This window comes from Pinus tabuliformis, chromosome 3_1 (genome assembly GCF_031772625.1).
Source record: "Pinus tabuliformis cultivar Carrire ecotype Pingquan chromosome 3_1, CPIR1, whole genome shotgun sequence".
Lineage (NCBI taxonomy): Eukaryota > Viridiplantae > Streptophyta > Pinopsida > Pinales > Pinaceae > Pinus > Pinus tabuliformis.
In genome coordinates, this window is record NC_142301.1 from 925,278,247 (window position 1) to 925,291,947 (window position 13,701).

The 13,701-nt window shown below is 32.9% G+C and overlaps 1 protein-coding gene across 2 annotated transcripts in view; it reads left to right on the plus strand.

The window, feature by feature from the left end:
* The first annotated feature begins 12,459 nt into the window (after positions 1–12,459).
* LOC149190770 (uncharacterized) overlaps positions 12,460–13,701 on the plus strand; it is a 166,032-nt gene continuing 164,790 nt past the window's right edge. Inside the window, exons 1-2 of one of the 2 annotated variants that reach the window (XM_089412265.1) lie at positions 12,460–12,714; positions 12,907–13,048. In XM_089412265.1, coding sequence (XP_089268391.1) covers positions 12,475–12,714; positions 12,907–13,048 — 382 coding nt within the window. In that variant the 5' untranslated portion in view covers positions 12,460–12,474. Of the gene's footprint in view, positions 12,715–12,893; positions 13,049–13,701 lie in introns of both variants that reach the window. The other variant, XM_089412266.1, reaches the window with a different exon arrangement.

The following is a 13,701-nucleotide window of genomic DNA, read 5'->3' on the forward strand; positions in this document are numbered from 1 at the left end:
GAGAAAAATTCTAATACCTTGAGACCTTTCTTTGAATTTTTTTTGAAGATAGTCATTAGCCTAGTGCCTTGACATGCCACAAATATAACATTTACTTGTTTCCTTGGACTAGTTTGTTTTTTAAATGAACTATTTTCTTAAAATGGTAGCGAAACTTGGAGAATTATTTTTTATTTCCTTTAATTGAACAACATGAGTAGCGAGTAGAACAAGATGCTTGATTGGATTTGGTTTAGAACAACCATAATCATAAGTTTCTTTGAATTGGTTATAGAGACATTGGTTAATCATTTTTTAATGCTTCTAGAGCTATTTAGAAGCCTTGAATTTTACACATGCATTTAATAAAGTTTTTTTATATTTCCTAATATAGACTTGCAAGAGAGTAATCTTCAAATTTTTTACCTTGCTCTTCAAATCTCTTTCTTATAAGTTCAAGGATAATCCTTATCCATGATGCAACACAATACCTTTTAAAGATGGAATTTTCTCCATCTCTATATCTATAAAGTAATTATTACATCATGCATTTGTGCTAATTTCATAAGGACAGATCAAATAATATTTGGGAAAACAATATATCAACATACTAGTTTTTATCTAATTTAATATCACCATAGAATTCTACACTAGTAGCCCTGGTCGGGTTTAATAATAATAGTGGTTCCCCTAGTCCTACACCTTCTTGAGGATGTTATCTCTATGTTCTTGAGCTATCTATCCCCATCAGTGTATTAGGTGACCTATGAATCCCCAAGTTAGCCTTGTAGCTAACTCGCTAAATGATATTATTCTATTAAATAGGAATTTATAGGATCTGAACAACCTTCCCATACATGCAGTGCCTTCATGAATTTAGTGGGGCGTTTGCACTTAAAGTTAGAAATAGGGCCTAAGTCAATGAGAGATGAAATGGTGGGATTTTTGTGGTGTTAGTAGGCTTTATAGGTTCTCTTTGTCTTTTATTAGAGGAAGAGACTAACATAGTGATAAATAAATAAATAAATACATACAAAAAAATAAATACAAATATATATATATATATATATATATATGGTCATCCATGACCATCTCAAAAATGATTGTCATACTGGTAGTTTTCAGGTCATGATTTTTTAGTACTTTTTTCAGGGGCCTTCACATGTAATTTTTGTGGGTGTTATGCCCAATGGTTAAGGATTTGAATTAAATTTCTAAGTTCATTCCAACAAGGAAGACCCAAACTGGAGTATCAAGTAGAAATTTATGATCCAAACAAGGCTCCCCTTTTTTGAGACACCTTAGATCCATTTAACATAGTGTCCCCACTCAATGCTAACTTCACGCTAGGATTAGGGTTTTGTCTTAGTATTTTTCCCTTAGTTATTTTTGGGAAGTATTATAAAATGTAGTTCCAACTTCTTATTACAGTATTGGAAAGAATAAGAATATCAACATGTCTCTTCTTATATATAATCTACTACCATTCTAACCACCATGTTTTCCTATTTACATTGTAATGTTTCTCAATAGTGATTATTAATAGAATTTGGCTTTCATTATAATACTCAACTTTAAACACTATGACTTTTGTTACCTCTACAATATTCTATGTTCTTTCATTTTATTCACAATCCAATATGGATCAATGGTATTCGAACAACATGCTCACTATTGTATTTTCATTTAAGTCTCCCATAAGGTTAGAGTATTAGGAATTAAGCTTCAAGCTAATTGAGCATGGTGAAAATCTTCCTCACTAACCCAAGAAACCTCCCATGGTGGATGAAATAAAGAAATATAATGAATCATGAGATCCTATGAAGTTGTTGATCTAGGAAGCCTTTAATTTACCAAGGAATGAGATGATGGATCAATTCATCCAAATTCTTATATGACTCCCAACAACATTGAAGGCACCTTTGACAAGCAATGGTTTTACAAGAACAACACTCTTAAAGGTACCAGTTAATCTTGATATCTCTTGGTTTAAAAGAAATGGACATGAAATGATTGAAGATATGTTTAAAATTTCTAGAGGTTTATTTATTTACAATTTTTCCAACCACGAGAGAATTACCTTCACACTCTAAAGTCCCTTCCCTATTTCAAAGATTGGTGGGATACTTATTATGTTCAACAGACTAGAGATGACTATGTAGTGTATGTGACATAATCGACATGGAGGGGGGAATTTTTTTAATTCCCCCAAGGAGGAATAATTTCCTATTAGAAACAATGAAGACCAATACATGAGATAAACAATATTGCACCAAGATAAAGAAAAAATAGTTTCAGAGTACATCAATGCCTTCCAAACCTTACCTATAAAGCTAGGTATCAAGGATTCAAAGTGATGCTTAGTTATCAAATAGTGCAACAACCTACATAGAGACATCCATATAGAAATGGATTTTTTGGACATCTTTTCACTAGTATCAACTCATCACTATTCTATTAAGATTGATAAAATTTTATAACATAATAACAAAGAAAGGATAAACAACCTTAAGAAAACCAACTCAAATAACATGCAAAGAAGAAGAAAGGCAAAGGAAAATGACATGATTCATAAAATGTATTGGGCACAAAAATTGTGAATGTTATAGTAAACAATAGTTATTTTCCAAGTTGAAATCATTGAACTGTAATTTAAGCCTAGCACCACCAAATCTCACAGGTCGTAGAAAATCAAGTATTGATGCAAAACCTAGTGTTCATATCAACATCGCAAATGTTAAGACACATTATGCAAAGGAACCTAAGGAAGGTGAGTGCCTCTTTCATTCACATATGTGGGTGTATGGGACATAACTACATTCCGTTATTGCTAGCAAAAGTTGTTAAGAAGTTGAATCTAGTAATGACAGTATACCATTACCCATACACCATTGGTTGGATCAATTAGGGATGAAGCATCCACATTGCAAAAACAACATTAAACCATTCAAAGATGAGGGACCATGTGACGTCACCTCATTGGACATTTGTGATGTTATTTTGGGATAACCACATATATAGAAGCATCATATTGTTTACCACTATAAGTTTTATAGTGTCATTATCAACTTGTGAGATCAAATCTACGGGATACTATAAGCAACATTTACTATTATAATTTCCTTGATCACTATGAAGGAGTGCACAAAGATAATTTATTAAATTGGAATTGTCCTCTTCATAGTCAAACTAAAAGGAGCAAATAAAATATCCATGACCACCAAAGCACTGATAAGTGCTCCCTTTATGAAATAGAGACAAGTAGATCATCAAGTGGATGAATGCAAATAAATATTCACCTCACCTACATGAGTACATTTACATTGCCACGTTAAGCATGTAATTGATTTGACATTGAGTCCCCCTCTACCTAATGGATCTATATACAGACACTCTATTTTGGTGAATGAGAAGATCAAATGCTAGAACAAAATGTTGATATAGAAGGACAACATATGACCAAAATCTTCACACTTTAAGAGCCCTAATGCATTGGTTTAGATGAAATATGGGACATTGTGACGTTGTATTGACTACACAACCTTGAATAAAATCATAGTCAAGAACCCATACCCAATTTAAAATATTGATGATATACTCGATTAGCTCAAGTATGACATTTTTTTTGGTTAGATTGATATTAAGTCACACCATCACCATATGTCAATCATGATAATTGATGTGTGGAAGACAACATCCAAATCTAAGGAAGGCCTCTTTAAGTGGTTGGTTGATTTGAATGTTGGGAAAACTTGTTAATGCTATGTAAGCTCCCTCATCAATATTAAAAAAATGTGTTTAGGATCATCTAAAATTAACCAAAATGTGAAGGATTATATGTCAAGTATTGAGTGTCTTTTATGAGAAATTTATGAGGTTAATTAGCTGTTTAAAACACATATACAACAAGTAAAATGCAGAGAAATAAAACACAACAAATCATAATACAAAGCTGATAAAGGAGTTCACCCCTCTTGAGCTACATCTCCTTGGACCTGCTTCAATGGCTAGGCCCTCTTTGGATTAATGATCAATTCTCTGATTACATGCACCTGCAGTGCTCCAATGGATTTGCAACCTACTCCATTATATTCAGAAGATCCAAAAACCTCAAAAATGACTATCCAAGCTCTGCAATTAGGCTTCAGTTGAACTAGGCTTGACCTCCTCTCCTGGTGGACCTAGGCTTCCTTAAACTTCAACGTAGAAAAATCATGTACAAAAGTTCCTTTTTGCCTCTACAAACTATTCCATTGTGTTTAGAGCATCCAAATCATCTAGGAATGACTCTTACTAAGCCAAAATTGGTCAAAATATGCCAAAGTTATGACCTCTTCAGTTTTCCTAAGAAAACTCCACCAAAACTGGAGAAACTCCAGTTACCCCGATAAATTTGGAGCGGTGCTGGATTTGTCGAACCTGACAAACTTCTTCCAACTAAATCTAAAATTAATTAAGTGATAATCATGGTTTAATTACGACTAATCCTGCTTAGCGCATTAAACTGGCGTGGTTAATCCGAAATTAATTAAGGGTTAAGCGTGTCTTAATTAACATAAACCCCACTTAGCGCATCTAATGCCAAGGTTAGTGCTTAAGCACCGGCCTTCGGTTATGGCTTTGGTTACATGTGGACAGGGCTGGACCGTGGGGCTGGTCCTCTCTTCCCCCAACCGCCACATTGTATCACTTTAAATGAAAGGCACAACCATAGTTTACTAAGTCCAATGGTTGTGGTATAATGGTGGAGCATTGCGCTTGTGTGGGCAAGGTCACGGTTTCCATTCCTCAGCCTTCCAAAATAATTCTACCTGACCTTTGAGAGGGCATGTGGCGGCCTCTAGGCTTGCCATGTGTCAACCTCTCATTGGTCCTCCAAAATGCCTTTGACCAATCCAATGCCGACACTTGTCATGATCCAATTGAGCCATTAGTGGGAATATTTTGAGAATATTCCTTGGAATATTATGAGAATATTCCTTGGAATATTCTTTTTGCTGACTGGTCTATACAGATGCCTAGTCAACATCCCAGTAAGCTTGTACCCAAAATTTGCATATTTGACAAAACGATCAGAACGTGATATCTTTCTCATATGAGCTCTGTTTTGAGTGAAATGAGTTGTGTTAGGATCATATTACTAAGACAGACGCGGTTGTTCAGGTTTTGAGTGATTCTAAGCACTTTGATTTTAGAGCAAATTTTTGCCCCTAATCCAGATTTCGATCATTGGTCATGACCTTTAACTTGATAAATGCACTAACAGTGTTCATGAGGATGATAGATGATATTCCATTACCCGATTCACCATTTCTTTTGTGGTAGTCTTCCTAGACAACGTCTTCATCTTTGGTATAACTAAGGTATAACATGCAACACGAACTAACCACTCTAGGAAAAAACCAATGATATATCGAACTATTGAGGTGCTTATTTTGTATCTAGAGAGTTCAATATCTAGGGTACATAATGAGTGAGCATTATAGTGCATATGTGGATCTAACAAAGTTCCAACTTGTTTGCAATTTGTTAGAATCAAAGACACTAATGTAGCTCTATAGCTTCTTGGGCATTTCCAACTTTTATTATAGGTTTGTGTTAAGGTTTTGTTATATTGGTTAGCCCCAAAAATAGGTGACCAAGGGTGGAGAAACAGACAAGTTTGTTTCATTGATGTACAACAAAAATATTTCATAGAATTGAAACATTACCTCTACACAACATTGGTTTTCATTATGCTATATCAACAACAACTATTCGAAATTGTGATAGATGCCTCTAATCATGTCATGAAAGAAGTTCTCACATATCATGAACATTGGGTGGTCTATCACAATGAAACTCTAATATCTAATATGGTTCTTGGATACCCCACCAGTAACAAGGAGTTTTACTCCTTTGTCTAGGTATGTCGACAATGGAAGCATTGGGAAAGGACATGATTGTATACAATAACCAAGTGCATCTACAATTTATAGAGACACGCGATAAGTTATAATATAATCATAATTCATAAGTGGTCCATGTACCTTCAACAATCATATCTAAACATCAAGTATAAGAAGGAAAACACCAATTGAGTTGCAGAATGACTTAACTAACCTTAGATAATCGCATCAATCACAATCCTCATTTCTTGTAGACAATACTTCAGAGTGGTCCCAACAATATGACGATGGTTCTAGCATTGTTGTTATATACTAGAGACTAGTTGTAGGCAAACATTTTTTATACTTTCACCTCTAGGATAGACTTATATGTCGCCCGAGCCATCTTTGTGTTCCTCCATGCAAGTGTGAGAAGATGAATTGGGAGAACACTATATTGGGTGTATTATGACATTTTAGTGTGAAGAAGAGAATGATACTCTTGCAAAATTACTTTTACTATATTAAGCTCCAACAAGACATCAACAACCATATAAAATCATGCACAACATGTTCCATTGCTAAAAATACAACCAAGAAGCATGTATTATAAAATCTTTTGCCCCCTCTAACTAATTTGTGGGAGTTGGCCTCCATTAATTTTATTATTAGTTCCCCTCAACCAAGTGAGTTTACAATTTTGTTTTTGTGATTGTTGATCAATTCTCTAAGATGGCAATTTTGACACCTTGCAAGATGAGTGTTATGTCAAAATCCATTGCCAAGTACTTCTTTGAACCATTATTTTTGATAAGGATATCAAGTTCCTAAGTATCTTTTGGTCAAGCCCTTTGTCTATGATGAACACCAAATTAACTATATCCATTTGTATTTCCTCCTCATATCAATGGTTAGATAAAGCTAGCCAATATGATGGTTGTACATATATTCTTTGAATGTACAACTTGAAGTATCCACATATATGGGATGTAGGTCTTCATTGTGTTCAACACAACTAAAACAAGACCTTTCATAGCTTTGTTGACTACAACCCTTCACAAGTGTCTTAAGTTCTATCCACCATACCATATTGGTGTTGCTCCACGTATTGCATAAACATAGGGAATGTCTTCCCATTCTCATAATAAGGAATAGAGAGCAACAAAAATGGTTGAATAGATCTAAAACATCCAATAATAAGTTCATGGTATTTTATAGAAAACCAATATTAAATATAAGCATTGACATAATCAACATTGAGTACCACACAAGTATTAGGTTGGTCACGTGGTATGGTTGTACTTGAATAAACACTAACTTACAGGGCCCCATAAGAAGCTTAGACTAGTTCAATATGGGCCATGTATCATCACCAACTTGGTTATGTGTGAGAATAATTTTAAATTGAATCTTTCACTCTTTCTCAACTTACAACTTATATTTAATGTGGTGTTGTTTCTAACATACTTTCCATTTTTATTGGACACCTTGAAGGTAGTAGAGTAGTTGTGTATTAGTGAGCTTATTCATCACCTCATTGAGCAAGGTACAATGGATTAAATCATCGACACCAAGTTCAAGAGCACCCATTAGTGAAGTATATAATTCCATCGAGTCGTTAAAGTAACACAATGTCTTCACCAGGTGATATATAAATTTGTATTACACTAAAACAATGGGTATTTACATTAAAAAAATTGTGATCACGACATATCTTATTGCGTTATACAATCTTTTTGTGTAACATTATACTAAAGATTGCAAACTTAATATTTCTATCTTTAACACAAAAATGATTGCAATAAGCTTAAAAATTGAAATTAAAGAGACGAGCAATGCTTCCACACAATGTACATAAGGTATATCACGAGAAAAAAAAAATAAACATGGAAAAAACCTAACTAGAAGTTGAGGCCTACACTCTGCTCTTTCCTTTTAGTTATGAATTGTGAATATCAAGAAAGGGGTGCTCACCATGGAGATGTCATGGACACTATGGGCAATATGGCTACTACACAATTTCCTTCTTTCTCTGATCTCCCTTACTATCCCACACTAATGCTCTACTCTTCTATGGAATAATATTTAATGCCATGTGAACAAAACCCCTACCTTTCCTAACAACCTAATATTTAACATAGCCTAATAAGCATCTAGGGTTAAGGTTATGGCTTTTTGCGTGCCTCAACCCTTAATTATTATTATGGGTTTGGACCATCTAGAATAATCTTGAAAGTCCACATGTGAATAGCTCCACATGTGTGAGTGATGAAAGTTGATGTGGCATCCACTAGATGCCTTGGTGGTTAAAAAGAGAGGTCAAATTGTGAGAGGTATAATGTATGTACATGAACTCTGATTGAGGTGATTTTCACATTGTTGGAAAACTCTCAAAGTGTAGAACAACAATGAGAGCTGGGACCTATGCCTACAGGATTTTGACCCAAAATTGGCTATTTAAGGCCTCAAATGGGCTTTGAAATTTTTTGAACCCAAATATTCAAGGCAAGGTCCACCTTTAAAATGGGTCCTACAAGTCAACAAATCCAAATTTTCCACCTAGAGAGTACCAAAACATATGAAAAATAATGTGATGGTCCATTTAGGATCACCAGGGTAACCAATTCGCCAAGGATTGGGTCCAATATAAGTTATCCCATTTCATACATGAACTTGATGCAATGCATACCATTGCTACTGAAGGGGAAAGGAATTATCTAGGTGGTTATACAAGGTCATCTTAGAAACAACATTGATATTGGTAGATTTGAGTCATGATTTTTTGACACATTTTTAGGGCCTTCCCTTGTGTTTTCCTAGTAATGTACACCCAACAATTGAGGACTTGCTCAAAGTGCTAAATTGATTTATAATAAGCTAAGGATGGCAAAAAATAGAACATTAGGGAAAGATTATGACATTGACAAGACTCCCCCTTTTATTGGATAGCCTTGTTTTATCCAACTCAACATCCCTACTCAAACCTAATTTCATGCCAAGATTATGATTCTTCCATGTTAAGGTATTTTGATATGATTAAAACATATAGTTTCAAACTCAAGCTTGTTATGGCCTTTTGCCAATAGCATAGTTGATGTTAGTTGTCACATCCCTTCTTAAAGATAAGTTACCACCATTGTAGCCACCATGTATTGTTATGTACATGGTAGTGATTATCACCATTGATTATAAATAGAGTTTGGTTTTCACTATAATACTTCACTTTCAATATTCTATTTTGTAGTTTCCCTGCAATATTATGCATTCTTTCATTTTATTTTCAATCTAATTTGGATCAATTAAGGTATACCACAACTCTAGTTTCTCATCAATTAATGTATACCCCAATTCTAATATCTAAATAATTTTACACATTGTGTTATGAACAATGTGAGAATTACAACACAATTATCTCCCTAATAAAACCAACTATGATCCATTTAACATAACTTTTACAATAAAAAAACATGATATAAATAATTGAACCCAAGGGAATCCAAACCATTCTTTTCCTTGTTCCTTGGTTTCTAAAATTTACAAATTTTTAGCACTAAATTATGCTGCATACATTTGAACCAAAAGCACGACAAAGATAAATGCAACCAAATTATGATGAAGTGTGATTGAGTCCCAACAATGAACTACATAATCGAAATCTTAGTACAATAGTAACTTAATGCCAAGTTGCCATTTGATGCATCATGTCAACATTAACCACTAAACTATACATTTCACATTTGATAATAATGTTTAGTTCCATGTCTCTCGAAGAATGATTAAATCATCATAGACCCATTTAGTCAATTCTCTAATCTACTTTTGTCTAAATGCAATTCTTTTATTTATAAACTTAGTGAATCTCAAATTCCATTTGGGTTAACATGAAATGCAATAAACTTTACAATTCATAAGCTATTCTATCAAGGTTAATGAAATGCATCAATAATATAGTATGATATAGATATTGTTACATTTGTCATACAAATAAGTTTACATGTCATTTAAAAATAATAATACATATAATAATTTTATTTATTAATCTAAATATAAATATAAATTGAAATAAAATTATTTGTGTGGAAAAATTATATATATATATATATATATATATTAATTATTAGATTTTAAATTAAAATATTAATTTTTAAATTTATATCAAATACTAGGAAATTTACTATTAATACTTTTAGTACTTGAAGTAAAGATAATAATAGACACGAACTTAACATAAATATAGTTATAGTTTGTTTGTTTTTTTTGTTTTTTCGAAAATTAATAATTAATTCCAAGATAAAACAAACATTAAAAAATGAAAGTTTTAGTGCTATTTAAAATGGCTAAAAATCTAATGGTGGATTGAAGCACCATTAAGTTTTTTACTTAAAATAAAAATGAAATGGATATTGAAAGCCTCATATGAGCTTTGAAAGGTTTTGGAACCCAAATATCCAAGGCAAGATCCACCTTTAAAATTGGTCCTTCAAGTCAACAAATTCAAATATCACTGAAAATTAATAACTAACTTCAAGATAAAACAAACATAAAAAAAATGAAAGATTTAATGCTATTTAAAATGGCTAAAAAGCTAATGGTGGATTGAGGCACCATTAGGTTTTTGTACATAAAATGAAATGGCCATTTAAAGCCTCAAATGGGCTTTAAAAGGTTTTCGAACCCAAATTTCCAAGGTAAGATCCACCTTTAAAATGGGCCCTACAAGTCAACAAATCCAAATTTTCCACCTAGAGAGTACGAAAACAGATGACAAATAATGTGATGATCCATTTAGGATCACCAGGATAAGTGGTTTACTAAGGATTGGATCTAATATAAGTTATCCCATTTCATACATGAACTTGATGCAATGCATACCATTGCTACTAAAGGGGAAATGAATGATCTAGGTGGCTATACAAGGCCATCATAGAAACAACAATGATATTGATAGTTTTGAGTCATGAATTTTTGACACATTTTTGGGGTCTTCCCATGTGTTTTCCTAAGGTGTTACACCCAACAATTAAGGACTTTCTCAAAGCGCTAAACCTATATATAATAAGCTAAGGATAACAAAAATGGAGCATTGGGCAAAGGTTATGACATTGTCAAGACTCCCCCTTTTATTAGATAACCTAGTTTCATCCACCTCAACATCCCTACTCAAATCTAATTTCATGCCAAGATTATGATTCTTCCACATTAGGATATTTTGATATGATTAGAACATATAGTTTCAAACTCAAGCTTGTTATGGCTTTTTGCCAATAAGTATAGTTGATCTTAGTTGTCACATCTCTTCTCAAAGATAAGTTACCACCATTGTAGCCACCATGTATTGCTATGTACATGGTAGTGATTTTCACCATAGATTATATATAAAGTTTGATTTTCACTATAATACTTCACTTTCAATATTCTATCTTGTAGTTTCCTTGCAATATGATGTGTTCTTTCATTTCATTCTCAATCTAATTTGGATCAATTAAGGTATACCACAACTCTAATTTCTCATCAATTAAGGTATACCACAACTCTAATATTTAAGTAACTCTACACACAATGTTATGAACAATGTGAGGATTACAACACAACTATCTCCCTAATGAAACCAACTACGATGCATTTAACATAGCTTTTACAATTAAAAAACATGATATAAGTAATTGAACCTAAGGGATTACAAACAATTCTTTTCCTTGTTCCTTGGTTTCTAAAATTATACAATTTTTTTAGCACTAAATTATGCTACATACATTTGAACCAAAAACATGACAAAGTTAAGTGCAACCAAACTATGATGCAATGTGATTCAGTCCCAACAATTAACTATATAATCAAAATCTTAGTACATTCGTAACTCAATGCCAAATTGCCATTTGATGCATTGTGTTGACATTAACCACTAGACTATACATTTCACATTTAATAATAAGGTTTAGTTCCATGCCTTTCAAAAAATGATTGAATCAATATAGACCTATTTAGTCAACTTTCTAATTTAAGTTTTTTTAAATGCAATTCTTTTCTTTATAAACTTATTGAATCTCAAATTCTATATAAGATTAATCTAAAATACAATAAACTTTACAATTCATAACTTATTATATCAAAATTAATAAAATACATCTATAATATATAAAATAATATAAATATTATTACGTTTCTCATATAAATAAATTTACATGTCGTTTTAAAATAATATTTATAATAAATATAATAACTTTATTTATTAATATAAATATAAATGGAAATAAAAATATATCTATATATATTATTTGAAATATACATATAAATAAAACTACTATAAATATAATAAATCATAAAAACATATTAAATTTTGAATTAAATTTTGAATTTTTAAATTTATATCAAATAAATAGAAAATTTAGAATTAATACTTTTAAGTCTTTTACTACTTAAGGATAAGAATAGACTTAAAACAAATATAGTTTCTTTGTGGGGAAAATTAATAACTAACTCCAAGATAAAACAGACATAAAAAAATGAAGAGACATTGCTAACTAGACTTTATTGTAAGTTTAAGGATGTGGAACGAAGAGATGGTCAAAGATTTTATCCTAACCTTGTCTATTTATGAACATCTTTTTCCGATGAAGCATCTTACACGATGCCACGTAAGCCGCCACGTATGTCGAAATGGGTTCTCTACAAGGATGCCCTGCCAGCAACTGGTGGGACGAGGAGGAGAGCTTGTATTTTGGCCGAACTAATGTATAAATGGCACCATTATGTGCATTATATTTTTCCATGCTCTGCATATTCATGGCTGCTGCTTAACACTATTGTTATTCAGCGGAGTGAAGATGCATTAAATGCTCGGAGATCCCCCGTGAAATTTTGTTTGAAGGTAAGGATATATAAAGGAAAGCCCTGTAACATTTAACCAATTTTATTTTTCTTATTTTGTCATCAATATATCCGTATTTGCCCTACATTGTTATCACAATATTAGAATTTTTATTTGCGAAATCGAGCCTTCACAGAATTTTATGTATTGTTTCAGTAATAGTTTCATTGCTTACTTAGTTAATTGTGACAGAAAACAATGCCGCGCTGCTCAAATTTACAGCAACTTGCAGTGCCAAAGTGCTGCCAGCAGCGCAGAAGCGGGAGGGTAAAGCGGCGTAAGCAGTATGCCGGATTTACATGGATTAATTTCATCTGTGATAGGCCCTGGCAAGGTTAGTTTAGATTTCCCTTTCTTGTGTCATGTTGTTTTTTCTTTCAAGGGTTTCGAGGACTTTTACTGTACAGTCTGAAGTTCTGTCTTTAATTTTTTTAGCATTTGTGTTTTCGGCTGCTTGTTGGAATTCATCCGTCCTTTCATTGTCATTGGATATGTTCAGAAATTTCTCCGCTCAAGTTAAATATAAGATTGTAAGGGCTCCGTTCTCATTCTTAACCCTTACTAAACCTTAAGCATCTGCTAAGGTGCAGGGCTTATATTTGAATTGTGGGTTTTATCAACTAAAAACCAATATCCTTGCTTAGTCAGAGTGACTCGTGGATCTGGCAGCCGGGTACCCCCCTTTATGGTCCCTGGTTCAATGCTAGTTGGTCCTATGGGTGATTGTCTGTCGTACGAGTTTTGCATCCTATTTTTATATTGAATAATTTAGTCAATTTGGTTCTCTTTCTGCAACTCTGCATTATACCCCGGCTTGATAAAAAGGAGAACAACAAATATGAGAGGGAGAGTGCACTCATGACGAATAATGGAATGGGAAGAGTTTTCCTACACAAAGCTGGTCACTTTCAGGCTGGTTCAAGCCTTGGCAATATAATTTGTTGGAGGATTTGCAAAATGAAAGGGCAGAGTGGTTTCCTTATTAGT